The 14,039-nt window shown below is 39.9% G+C and overlaps 1 protein-coding gene across 2 annotated transcripts in view; it reads left to right on the top strand.

The window, feature by feature from the left end:
* Positions 1-14,039, top strand: part of CNTN4 (contactin 4) — a 332,256-nt gene that overhangs the window by 258,609 nt on the left and 59,608 nt on the right. For both annotated transcript variants that reach the window (XM_030500859.1, XM_030500858.2), the window contains exons 9-11: positions 120-304; positions 9,856-9,992; positions 11,520-11,649. In XM_030500859.1, the coding sequence (XP_030356719.1) occupies positions 120-304; positions 9,856-9,992; positions 11,520-11,649 (452 nt within the window). The remainder of the gene's footprint in view (positions 1-119; positions 305-9,855; positions 9,993-11,519; positions 11,650-14,039) is intronic.

The following is a 14,039-nucleotide window of genomic DNA, read 5'->3' as shown; positions in this document are numbered from 1 at the left end:
GCTTTTAAGACTATGTGTGCAATACACCATAGGTGTTAAGTTGTTCCAACAAGAGCTTATCAGGATAAGACCCATAGCTTTTTCTGGGAGTCTTATTTTGCTTTATTTTTCTTATTTAGCCCAGTTCCAACAATTAGTTGGAGGAGAGCGGATGGGAAACAGATACCCAGAAAAGCCAGGAGGCACAGATCAAGTGGACTTCTTGAAATCCCAAATTTTCAGCAGGAAGATGCTGGACTCTATGAGTGTGTAGCTGAAAACGTGCGAGGGAAAAATGTGGCACGAGGACAACTGACATTTTATGGTAAGCAGACTGCCTGCTTTCAGGAGGTTTTATTGTATCAAATGCAATATGCAGTAAATATTTTGTGAGAAAGTCATTTTGGGGGGTATTTTTAAAATTACTTGCTTCTACAAACAGCACATCTTAAAAAGGTTGTGATTTGAAATAAAACCTGTCTGAATGGTGTATATTAATTGAGAATCAGAGCAGTTGGAATAAAAGTGCGTAGCTGGAAGGACATTGGCATGGTAACGTGCAGAAAACACTTCCAGACAGCTCATTTGCTTTCTTGTGGCTGTGAGGATGAAGTAGGTATTCTGGTGGTTACAACTCGGGATTTATTCCGTATGTGTTGCCCCAGCTTGTGTTAATAAATGTTAATTGATTGCAAGCAATTAAGGACTGCTTTCAAGAGGAGCCACTGGTTGCACAGCCTAGAAACTTGGGATTTAACACTGCTGGAGCCTGTTCACACAAAGACTTACTACACATGCTCTTCTTGCACTGCAATCAGAGCCATTGATCTGGGCACATAAAAATGTAAAACTTCATAGGCCTTCTGTGTTAAGTAGATGTGTGTACCTCTAATCCTGATAAAAGTATCTGCCTGTCCCCAAATTTCTGCTGGAAACAGCCCCATCTTGCAAATTAAATGCAAATTAAATGCTTCTAGGAGATTATAAAAGCAAATTAAATGCTTCTAGGAGATGAATCAAGCTTGCGGGGGAAAAGTTTTACCTATTCTGAGTTAGTGTGGATTTACTTGCATAAAGGTGAACAAGAGCCACAGATTGGGGTTGTAGAGGTATGGGCTGTTGGTTTGGTCCTTAGTTTCTGTTTGGTGTTTTCTGAAAGGGCTGGAGGTTATATATCCCACATTGCAGGTGTGAGGAGACCTCCCCACCATTGTAAAAATCTTTTTTTGTTGCTGCCCTGTTACCATCTTCAGGAGCTTTATAGTGTCGTTCCTTATGGAACACATGGAGAGAAATTCATTGTTTTCTCTCCTAAACGCTCCTGAGGGCCTGACTTCTGTCAGCAGAGAAGATTGGGCTGGACTCCAGAGATGGGAAGAATGTTTTTGGTTTATAGTAAATTTGCCACTGAAAAAGAGTTTGGGAACTAACCTTCCTGGCAAAACTGGATTGAATTTTTTTTTTTTTTTTCCTTAAGCATTTATAGGAATTGGAAATATTCCTAAAAGACATTTCATTTAGAAATCAGAACTTTTGGGGCTTGCATTTCAAATGAACACGTCTCCTTTTAAAATATAAAATGAGAAAACATTAAAAAGGAGCGAAGTAGCAAGAACAAAGTGAAATCTTTCATGTTAGAAAAGAATCTGGGGTTAATTCAAACTCTTTTTTTTTAATTAAAAGATTTGAAAATTTCTTTTTTTGTTCATCAAACAATGCATGTTTCTCCTGATTTCTCCCATGTGGACAGTAAATGAAAAGCCTTATCAGTTGTACAGTTTTGCTCAGCCTACAGCCAAACCTGCCTTCCTTCAAGGCAGTAAATCAAGCCTTTGTTATACTCCCACCATAGCATACATTAAGTTATAATCTAATTGCTGTAATGAATTTACCAGTCTGGATCCCATAGCTGGAGGACAGCAGATCCTACACAAAAGCTGATACTGTGGCTAATGCTTTTCTTCATGTGAGCAGAGGAGCTCCCCATGGAGAGGTGCTAGCCTGCCACCGCTGCTGGTTACTGGTTTTAAAGATAATTGACTGAAATATCATCCTTGTCTTGAGGAAGATGAGTTACTGGTTGATAAGTATTCAGTTTTCAAGGAGTGTGTTTTCAGTTTTCAAGGAGTGTGTTTGCAGATCTCTTACAAAAAATCTGCCTTCTGTAAGCTAGGCTGTGGAGCTTCGCAGAGCAACGACTTTTTTTAGGGAAAGTAACTTACTGTAAACGTCTTATACAAATATTTGAAACTGAAAGAAAGTCTTTTTCCTTGATCATTTTTCTTTTTAGAGCTGAGAAGTGTTATTGAAATACAACTATTATGTAGAGCAGAGCTTTTCAGGTTGCTTTTGGCGGGTCGGGGAGGGCACCTAGAGAAGAAGGATGCGATACGGGTGGTTGGATGTGCTGTCTCCACACAGTGACATGCTCTGTCATGATGCATGCCCTGGAGATCACAATCTGGCTCTAATGGTGTGACTCCTTTAAACCCAGTTATCTGCGTCTTTGCATAGTAGAAAAGAAAAATGAGGAAAAAAAGAAAAAAAGAAATTCAAATTTGCCTGTTCATTGTAGATAACCCAGTGCTGCCTCTGTTGTCAGCTTCTTTCAGTATTCCTGGAAGTTGTCAGGGAAGGTTGACTTTTGCTGTATTTCATTCTTGTATCAATGTTTATTTTTTCCTCTGTTAGCATATCAGTGACACTGAAGTTGTTTGACATTCTTGTTGCAGCAGGAAAGGTTAATTAAACTTGCAAGATCTGTTCTTCCTCCGTTTTCTGTGCTTTGAGCCCCTGCAACAGGCTGTATTTTATTGCTCTCCAAAAGCATTTGTTCTGAGTGCTGTATGTCCCACTTGATAGATAGACCTTCACGATAGAAAACATGTTAATGTTAATGCAATTACAGAGACTTATACCTGCTTCCTTGACTATTATAACTCTGAACGATATACCACTTGTTTTCTTGCCATAAGTCTTGTTCTGCCTGCCATTCCTAATCAAATACCACCTACCTCAAATCAGCAAATTAAACTGCAAAACATCTTCTTTTCCACCCTCATTTAGCAGCCATAAATGCATGTTGCGCTGTGTTCCTGACTTTGCAGCTTGTCCCCCTCAGATTTAACCCCATGCCAGTTAAATCCCTGTGGTTGGGGCAGGTGAGGTCCCCAAAATGAGCCAGCACCGGCACAGCCAGAGCATACAGCACCAGCTGCACCAATGCCTCTGCTTCGAGTGCCTGCTCTTCCATTGAACTCTGCAGCGAGGGTCCGCCACGCCATCAGCTGTGTGTTTTGATCCACAGCATTTCGGAAGCACTCCCATTGACCTGATGCTATTTTTAATCTGGCTGCTCATAAATTTTAAATTTGATAAATCTCTGTGAGGCCAAGATTTATTGAGCAAAAAGCAATGCCAACCATTTTTTTTTTCTTTTGGCAGAAGTACAGTAAACACATTACAGTAGCTGGCTAATTTAAAAAGAAATTGCCTTTTCGTTCATAAAACCAGCATCAAGGAGATGCTTGTTTATTAGCATCGTGGATGTTGTTTCATTCATGTGAAGTTTAGATGCCATTTGAGTCAGATTTTGTCAGATTGTTGCAACCCAAAGGTTGTCCTGAGCATGGAGCAAGAGGCAACAGTCAGATGCACAAGCCCAACAAACTCAAGGCATTGTTGTGGCTGCTCACCCCTGTGCTCAGAGCCTTTCCCACAATGGACAAGAGCCTCACTGGCTCTCTACAGCTCCACTGATGTGCTTTGGCTGGGTTCCCTCCCTGCTGATCCTTGTCAAAGGTCTCCGTACTACCACACCAGCATATTGCTGTCCTGGACTTTTTAAAAACATGAGTGTATTTTTTTTAATGCAAAATGTGAAATGAGATGGTCGTGCCAGTGCTTACTCCTTGGGCTCTGCTTCAACATGCGTTTACACTTTCCTGTATTGACTCCCTCTGATGAGACAATGCAACATATTGATATCCCCCTCCCCAATAGCATATAGAGTCTGAGTAACAGAAAACAGCAAAAATAGTTGTCTCTCCAAGTACAAGCATGATAAATGGGGCTGGCTGTGAGAGGACAAAGAAAACAGCACTGGGAGAGGCTGCTCTGCCATGCAGATAGGGCTACTGGGCTGGAAACAGGCACCCCAGTACAGGCTGAGGAGCTGCACCACCACTGGGAGCGTTTGGCTGCCAGAATTATGACCAAAAACATGCACTGTGGCACTGGGCTTTCCAGTCAGATCAACACTGTCTTACATGGCATCATCTGCTCCCTGCCCAGCACTGTGCTGGCAAGCCAAGGCAAGGAGGAAAAATTTGCAGTTAAAACAGTTTCTAAAAGTGTCAGCGCAGCAGCATCGGCATTAGCAGAGAGACGCGCTTATTTGTAACTAATTACGGTTCTTTGCAGCATTTTGTAAGATATTCAGCAGAAACCATTTAATTGGCTGGACTGCTTTTCAGATTAAATACTCCTCAAATCAAAGTCCTACCAGGAATTTATGTGGCTCCTTAATTTTGCAGTGAAAAGAGCCTCCCTTTCATCATTGGGCCTGTGTTTTATTTGTGCAAAAGCCACTTTACGCCACTCTATGAAACAACCTCAAATGTAAATCGTATTATGCTTTTCGTTATGGTTAGAGGACTAAAAAGGAAATTTGCATAAGTGAAAATCAGGCAGTTGTATGTCTCTGTTCAGTTTAGGTCCCAGATCACAAATAATTTGCTGAAAATTCAAAGCCACTTGAAATAAAATGAGTTTCTGGACTGATAAAAACACAAGAAAATTCACATGATTAGGACAAGTATATATGATTATTAATTACAATTTTACATGTCTCACTAGAAAACCCAGTTTGCTACCTGTTATACAGATACATTGCCAATTGATTTCTCACCCTCAAGCATCTCCCTGTTCATTTTATTCAAAGTTCTCAAATCCTGTGTTATCACAGAATATTGTGCCAATTTAACTCTTGGTTAACCACCACTTAAACACTTGGCAACAGCTAAATCCATCCTTCCAGAAATGGGCAGTTGCCCTTCAGAGCAACTGTTGCAGTGCCCAATCTCAGCTGGTTACACTCACCCTGGGGAAAATCACTGCTCAGACGGAGTCTTGACTCCTGCCAGTGGAATATGTGCCTTCTCAGTCTTTACTGGGGATGGGAATAACTCTGAGTTTTTAATAAGTTGCTGCCCAAGGGAATTGTTGCATCTGGAACAGGTTTCTGCACAGAGAATAGACATGTTTCTCCTCCACTTTTCCTTTTCCAGTGGATTGCTGGCAACCTGCTTATAGAGAAATCAGTTTTTAGGAGATTCAGAAAAACTGCTCAAATTAGTATCATTTTGGCTTGGAAAATAGCTCTCCAGCAGGAGAAGCAAAAGTACAAATAGGCATGAGAAATGAAGTGTAAAGTCTACTCATAGATCACCCCACACCTCCTTCACTCCCCTGGGTAGCTGCAGTCTGGAGCATCGCAGATAAAAAGTAACTAAATCCCTGAGGACTGGTCTCTGTGAATGGGCCTGTAATACCTACGGTCCTTTGGTGTCCAGCATAACCGGGGAGAAAGTCATGTAATGGTGCAGAATAGCTTCTGGAACAGGAGCTGAGTAAAAGGTAGAGACAATTTAAATATTTTTATCAGCTAGGCTAATGCCTTCAAATTGTTCCTCTATTTCTTTTCCTCTGATATTTAATATTTTGGTACCAAGCAGAACTCCCAGGCTGCTTCATGTTGATTAGCCTTCCAGAGAGGCAGAAAGGAGGCATCCTGCTCGAGTGGTGAACCTTCCAAAGATGGAGATGAATGGAGGTGCAGTATTCAAGCAAGTTTTGTGGAGGATTTGCACAGCTTTGAGGTTGTATAGATTTCAAATAGTCCTTAATTGGCAGTATAGGTCAGGATGGAGGAATTAGGAGGAGGAAAGGAAAAGAAAAGGAGAAGTGGTAATTTAAAGTCTGGTTTCACATTCCTGGGATCGTTGGTAAGGATAACAAATTAGGGACATAACGGGGTTGTTTACAGAAGCTATATCCCCATTTGGACCAGAATGACGCATGCACTTGTCTGCACAAACCTTATACACTGGCTGCATTCTTTATTTATAATTACTCATCTATTTTTCCCATCTGTTTTTCTTGCTTCTTACGCTTGGCTTTCTGGTCTTTAGAGTTTTCTGATCCTGGGCTCAGTCTCAATCTCCTTAGAATAGATATAGTAATGGACAAGTCATTCAGCCTTTCATCTGCCGTTAATGATGAATTACACAGCCTGCGCTAGGTCATCAGCTGCTATAAATTGGCTTAGGAACACTGAAATCAATATACACCGACCGAGAATTGGATTCTGTATATGTATTAGTACCTCATTTGCTTTAGTCTTTTTGGTTGTTTTGAACTCACAGACAATTTCTAAGTCCTACAGATTTATTTCTGGTTTATTTCTCACATTGTTCCCGTAATTCTTTGGGTTTTTTACTCATTTCTGATGTGATGCATCATCACCAGCTCTGTTACTTCATTTCCAAATGCCTTTTAGGACATGATTTCTGGTCCAGCTTTCTAGTGCCTACTTTTGCCTTTCAGTTTATTACAATGAAAAACAAAATCATTCTGGATTTTTTGGTCTTAGAAAAGTAAGAATTTATTTGAGCATACTGTCCTAGTCACCTGGTTTAAAATGTCCCACTTTATGTTGGTGAAGACTGTAAGGTGATCAAAGGTAAACAGTTTTTTTTCTAACTATTGCCATCATTTTAATTCCATCCCTCCTGAGTACAAATTCAGACAGCTCTCATCTCCTAGGAGGGGGATATTTTTCTTTAAGCCTATCCTGATATAAGAGTCATGCTTATATTTCTAAGCTTTTTCTTCCACTTTATAGATTTAGCATATGAATTTTTCTTGCAACTCAGATGAATTCTTAATCAGCTTCCATGTAATTTTTTTCTTTAGTACCATATTTTTCCTCCAGTATGTTTCCAAAGCCACTAATATCTAAGTACTCCAAGTAGGCCCAAAATAGTTCCAGACCATTTTCGTATGAAAGAATTCATCTTTGGTCAGCACCACTGAAATGATCTGAAGGATTTCTTTGTAGAACACTACTACCAGTCACAAATTAAACCTTGTCATTATCTCAAATAATATTGCTATGCCAGAAAATGTTGTAGCATGGAGCTGGTTTCATACCATTCTTTGAATTACTTTAATTATCGTGCTTGAAATCTTGTGTCGTATTACCGTGTCTTGGTATTATCCCCAATGGGAGGCTGTCAAATTTCATTATATTATGGCGTCTCTCATTTGGTGGCTCAAACATATTTGCTGCATGAACCAACCCTTGTGTATTACTCAAGATTAAGTCAAGAGCGTGCCTGCTATTCTCTGAAATGAACTGTTGAAAGGAGAGGTTGACCTAATTAGAAAACTCTCCCAAAGAGCAGCAGAGAACGAAGCTCCTGTGAAACAAAGGACTCCTCTGGTTTTCACTGAGATTTTTTTTTTTTTTGACCTATTATGCTCGTTCTGTATTTGTCTGCATCATAAATGGCTTTAGGATAGAAAGCTTAACCGGTTAAAATAACTGGAGGGGTAAAGAGCAGCGCGTGGTGCAAGGCTGCATCTCATGTGTGCTGCAGGAAAGGGTGAAATGAATAGCAGGGGTGGCAGCTTCCAGTGCTGCATGTTGATGTCTCAACACTGTTACTTAGGGCAGGAGCTCAGATGTTCAGCCTGCAAAGTACCCGAGAAAGACTGGACAGGTAAAGTCTTTTACTGTGTGAGCAAGAATTTTCCGTCTTTGGGGGAGTCTGCCTGGAATAAGGATAAATACTGAATTTTCTTTCTTCCCCACACAAGAGTTATCTTTCTTTTTACGTAGCATACACTTACACATTACATCACAGACCTTACCTTTCATGGGTGTTCTTGCTTTACAGGTTACTTTCAGTTGGTTTGTCCGGTTTTTTTGTTTGGTTGGTTTCAGGTGGAAAATCAGTAAAATACTCAGTACTGCCAAAAAGGCAAATGGATCTCTGTGGTTTTATAGAGCTCCTTCTATGGTATTATAAGACTCTCTTCAAAATTATGAGTTGGATGCTGTTAGAATAGTAAATATGTAAATTAATGAGTAATTTACAAATGTCCTTGAGCCACTGAACCCGTTGCAATTGCGCAGCATGTCTCAGTTTGATGGAATTGTTCAAGTTCTTACTTCAGATGACAGAACTGACTTTCATCTTCCTACATTTAAAAGCTTTCCCTTTCATATCTCTTTAGATACAGATAATAAACAAGCTTAAAGTATTACAGGGACAGGAGGGGCAGTCAGAGAAGTAAACAGTGCTTGCCTCTCCTTTTCAGCTACTTCTTTTGCTTCTGCATTGTCATTACATTCAGTTCACCTTTCTGCTTTTTTCGCAAGTCCCTTGGAGTTAAGAGGCTGTGCAAAATTCTTCAGCTTTCTTCTGTGCTTTGCAGGCACCATGAGAAGAGCAGTATGTAGCGTGGTAGGTGTGGGATTATGCACACATCTATCGCAGCCTGAACGTAGTTTTAAAAGCCACTCTGATCTCCAAATGTGTGTGTCCAGCATCACATCGTGGTAGACACACCAATATTTTCAGTGTAGTCATACCAAGTGTATGTTGAACTTACCATATTGATATGATCTTCTTTAATTTATCCTTTCAGACCTTTCTCTGAATCCTGTCCCTATCCAGAGGAGATATATAAAGCTGATACCTGTCTTTGAGTAATCTTAATTATTTTTTTAATCTGGTTACATGAGAATAAGTGTTAACCAGGTTCTTGGAGACCTCTGCTGGTAATATCTTCCTTCTAAGTGTCTGATATTTTCTTATGCCAAAATAGGGCATATGCCATTAGAAAAATATGAACTTGCTCACCTTTTCAATGGGACTTTCTGAAAAGTATTTTAAGTATATCTAGATGGATGGAGTTTATGAAAGTAACATAAAGAAGTCAGCGGTTTTGTACAGTCTCCAAAAACGTGGCAATTTTAGTGGAATTTGCATGTGCAGTCTGGCTAAACCTAAGCTGTAATAATAATAAAAAAAAAAAGCCAACAAACTTTGATAAAAATATGTGAAACAACTGAAAATATCATCTCATAAGTGTCTGAAAACTGCCAGTGCCAGTTTTAACCAAATGACACTGAACAAACCTAAAAAGTCCAGAAGCAGATATCTATCTCCGATATCTGCTTTTGCACTTTTTAGGTTTGTTCACTGTCATTAATACAAGTATTATGTTCAGAGATTTTTTCATACACATGGAATACCTTCCTGTGGCGGTACTTGTAGATATGTCTCTGATGTAAGAAAAGACTGAGAATTTGGACCTGAAGTAGTGCCTGTAACCATGCAGACCTAAGTTACTGGAGTAACCTTGATTTCAGAGGTAGTACTAAATTACAAGTTTTTAAGTTGGATGCTAAGTTTTAGAGCTTTGAAGCCTGAATCATATAGATCGTAAAGAAGAAAATGGCTCTATTTGAAAGACCAGGGGTCTAACAGTGCCATTAATTCAAGAGGGGCAACACATGGACTGTTGCTTTGGTTTTGTACGATGATCAGGATTTCTGAAGCTACTGTTTTTCATTAAGTGTTTTTATTAAAAATCAAATTAAATCAGGTTCTGATCTTGCATGTGCCACCTTCAGAAGCAGAAGTGGGCTCAGGGGAAAAAAATAGTCCCTAGCAGTTATTAACCATGTTATTAAATCCAACTCTTAAATGTGCTGATAAAGAAAGAAATGGTCACTTGCTTGCACCCAGAGAGCACGCTGTTGGTTACAGCCACAACACTTTATTCATTACTTCTGCATTGCAGCTCAGCCCAGCTGGATTCAGAAAATCAGCGATGCACATGCAGCCATAGAGGAAAGTGTCGTCTGGGAATGCCGAGCAAGCGGGAGACCGAAGCCCTCGTACCGCTGGTTGAAGGATGGTGAGCCGCTGCTGCCCCAGGTAGGCACCACTAGAGCCCTTTGCTGAGGAGGAGTGTCACAGGCTCTGCAAGTCCTTTCGTGCTCCGCCAGCTTTCTCAGCTCTGTATGTTTTATTACTTTGGGAATGGAAACAGAAAGGAGAGCATTGCTCTGAAATCTCCCCACTGTGTAGGCAGTTCCTTGCTATGCCTGGTGGGCACCTCTGTATAGCTTCAGGAGAGCTGCTGTTAGTGACAAGCAGGACACATGACTGCTCTATGTTCAAAGGTCCTTCCTGAAATGAAGGATCCATGATGCAAACCTAAGGGTGGAGAGACCCTTGTGAAGAAGAGAGAGTGGCCAAATGGGACTATGGTGCCTGCAGCCAGATAATTATCATCCTGGATTCTTTGGGTTTTTTTAGTGCATGATTTTTGGGTGAACTTCAGCTGCTAATGAAACCTTAGTGTTTCTGCTGGTCTTTAATGGTGTTCGTGCTGCTGCTGAGCTGTGTCCCTGTGCAGGTGATCAGAAGCATGGCCTGCCACTGCCAGGGACACAAAGAGCTGTCTAAAGAAGGGTGATGCACAGGAACTGGAGAAATGCACCCTGTCCCACCACCATGCCTGCTCAGCCTCTCACTGGAGGGTCATCACTCAGTGCTTTAATCCCTGCTGTTATAACTGCAAATGGAAAACAAGTGACCAAAGCATTGTTTTCATGGTAGCCAGCACTTTTTTCCCTTCACTTATTGTAAAAGAATATGGCAGCCCAGATTTGATCAAACCCAGATAAAGATTGCTCAAACATTAAATTTCTGCCCTACAGCCAAGTAGAAAGCCAATAGCTCTTTATATTACTGTTTTTTAAAATGGTGAAACTCCTGGGGAGGGAGGGAACACTTTGCTGTACTTATTAAAATTGATAACACAAGCTCCATATCCTTAGGCTGACAAATGATACCCTGATCTTTTGTTCCATACACTAATTTTACTTGCTTCACGCTGGTCACTAGCAGATGGTCTTGTACTTAAACCACATTAGTGGCTGATACAAAGTAAAGGATCATTAAATTATTAGCATCTATATTGTTTTCAGTAAACTGTAGAGGGTTTTAAGTATTCCTCTCTGCGCTAGCTAAGATGGCAACCAGTCTTACTAGCCTTCGTTGCCATATATACTCATAATACCATTGTTTTAAATGTTTTAAAGAATACAGTTGGCTGTGATATGCCACTATAGAACAAAAGTGCATTTTTTGATTCAAGTTTATCTACTTTAAAGGGACATTAATCTAAATGGTTTGGGTATTAAATCACTGAGAGGTCAAGGGAAAGTCCTCCAATTTAAATTGCATTTACCAACTGCTGTATTGGTTTTACCATTTAGTATCTAACCTAATATAAATTTAGCTGGCAAACAAATAGATCAGAGCATGTGAATTCTTCCCATTACTGTTACTCTTTTTTTGTCCATCTAGGTGTAAAATACAGCACAACCACTGCTGGGTTTATGTTCTAACAACAGATCTTATTTACTTTTTTATATGTTTTACTGTTTCCTACAGGGCAGAGTTCAGCTAGAGCAGGGCTCGCTCACAATAACAAACGTCAGCCTCTTGGATGCCGGCATGTATCAGTGTGTAGCAGAAAACAGGCACGGTATCATTTTTGCCAGTGCAGAACTGAGTGTCATAGGTAAGTGTACTTTCCTGAATGTTGCAAACCTCCCAAAAGCAGCAAAGTCTGAATAGACCCTTCCTCATTCTAATGCCAGTCATAATGCTCCTGTCCCAAACCCTCGCCAAGAACAGCTTCTGTCCCACCTGTTTTGTGTAGACCTACTCTACTTGTCCCAGTTAATACCTGGAGAAGCTCCTGTGGATCCAGGTGGTTAAATACCTGATGGGAGGGAGTAGAGATGATAGAGCCAGGCTATTCTCATTGGTGCTGAGCGCTAGGACAAGAAGCAATGGGCACAAACTGAAACACAGGAAACGCCATTTAAACATCAGAAAAAGTTTACTGTGAGGTGGGTTGAATGCTAGAACAGGTTGCCCAGAGAAATTGTGGCATCTCCATCTTTGGAGATGCTCAACGCCCAAATGGAGATGGCCCCGGGCAGCACACTGTAGCTGCCTCTGCTTGAGCAGGGGTAGGATGGGACCATCTGCAGAGGTTCCTGCCAGCCACGGCTGTCCTGCAAGTAGGTACCTCATTCACAAACGTTGCTCTTGTACGAGCAACAGGCCTAGAAACCAGTATGTCAGCATAGATTTGTAGTTTCAAAGGGTTAAATAGAATTCATGATTACAAAACAGTGGTTTAGTTGTTTTCAAAGTGAATGTTCAATAGCATCATTCCCTGCTTTATCTTGAAGAATAAAAGCATAAGGTCTTTTCTGATTATGGCATTTTCAATTATAAGTCATTTTTTATCAGCACTGATAGATGCCTGCATAGAAAAAAAAATCATTTGAAAGATTGTCAGCACTGCTGTTCAAGAAAAGTACAATAATGCTCAATAAATTAGACTTCAGAGTGCTAAGATATACTGGATGTGTTACTGCATGAAAGAAATCAAAATAAAGCCACTGGGTGCTCTTCCTGTCTATTCAAAATCCTGATAAAAATGAGCATTTAGGAGGAAGGCAGATCTACTCAGAAGACAGAGTCTTAGCCCTTGCTGGTGGGTACTTCCTGGGCCTCCCCATGCCCAGCAGTACCCAGGGGCCAAGCTTGTGTCTGAATAAAAAGCAAAGACTTTGGAGTGCTTTCTCCTAAGAACCTGCCAGATAACTTGTATTTGACTGACTTCTCATTTGGGTTATTCAGTCTTGCTTCTGCATGTCATATGAAAAATACCAGAATGGTGTGCTGCAGATTAATTCCTATGGATCTGTGATTTAATTTGGCATATTTTTAAGGAAAAACAGCATGTTTTCCTTTTCACTGGAGTTTTCAAAGGAGGTCAATATTCCGAGCTCTCACTGAGAAGCGTTAGCTTTTAAGCAGATCTTTCTGAGTATAAAAATGGTTATTTTAAAAGATTCTGACGTTAAGCACTTAAAATGATTAAACACCACTAATAAGAAGTGAGACTTACAGCAAAATTAAGTAAAAAAAGAAAATTACAAACAGAACTTTTCTCAGAGAGATTCTTCTCTATTATTGTTGCCGATTATATTGCCTGGAATCTTCAGGTAAAACCAGGATCCTGTTGTGCTGGGCATTGTAAAAATGTATAGTAAGATGCAGTCATCACCTTAAAGAATTTTGAGGCTTAATGTTTAAAAAAAAAAAAAAGAAATAATTAAAATAAGAAGAAAAAAGGTGGGCCTATAGTGAAAAAAAAAAAATCATTAAAATCCTCATTTTGCAAACAAGGTGTGAAGAAATCAAATGTTTTACCCCCAAAGTGTCACACGGAACCTGTGCTAGTGCTGAGAACTGAGCCTGGAGTTTCTAAATGTTAGATGACAACATTTTGAACATCAGAGAATAAAACCCGTATCGTGCAGCTCCTCTACTTCACACAGGACCAAGCAGGAAGTAGCAAATGACTTGGAAAAAACATGGTCTAAACTGTTCATTACACAGAAATAACAGGATTATTCAAAAATTTATTTGCTCATAATTTTTGGACAATCATCTAAGACATTATTTCCAGAAGTCATGATGTAACAATTATGATAATACAATATAAATAATAATCCGTCTGTTTCTGAGTGCATTGGTGGGAAGTTGTCCTTAGGATGGCTCCTTTAATTTTGAAGCATTTTACATAGCTGCTGTTGGTTTTCAGATGGCTCTTTTATAGTCTTTAACAACATACATGTCTTCCTCTATGCTAAAATGAAGTCAGTCATCTGTGATTAGAAATAGCAGACAAGACAGCTCATATAGTAGTGAACTCTGATTAATGAAAGTAGAAGACGAGATCTATTCGATCATAACGACTATCCCATTATCAATGTAGAATTATGTTTTATATATCCAAAAGAATTGAGGCAGATGAGATGCACTAAGAAAAATGAATTTGCTTTCTATATCACACAGCACGTTTTTGTCTCCCAGCTGCTTCAGGTA

This window comes from Strigops habroptila, chromosome 11 (assembly GCF_004027225.2).
Source record: "Strigops habroptila isolate Jane chromosome 11, bStrHab1.2.pri, whole genome shotgun sequence".
Taxonomy (NCBI): domain Eukaryota; kingdom Metazoa; phylum Chordata; class Aves; order Psittaciformes; family Psittacidae; genus Strigops; species Strigops habroptila.
The sequence above is the reverse complement of the archived record's forward strand: the minus strand, read 5'-3'. Positions and strand labels throughout refer to the sequence as shown.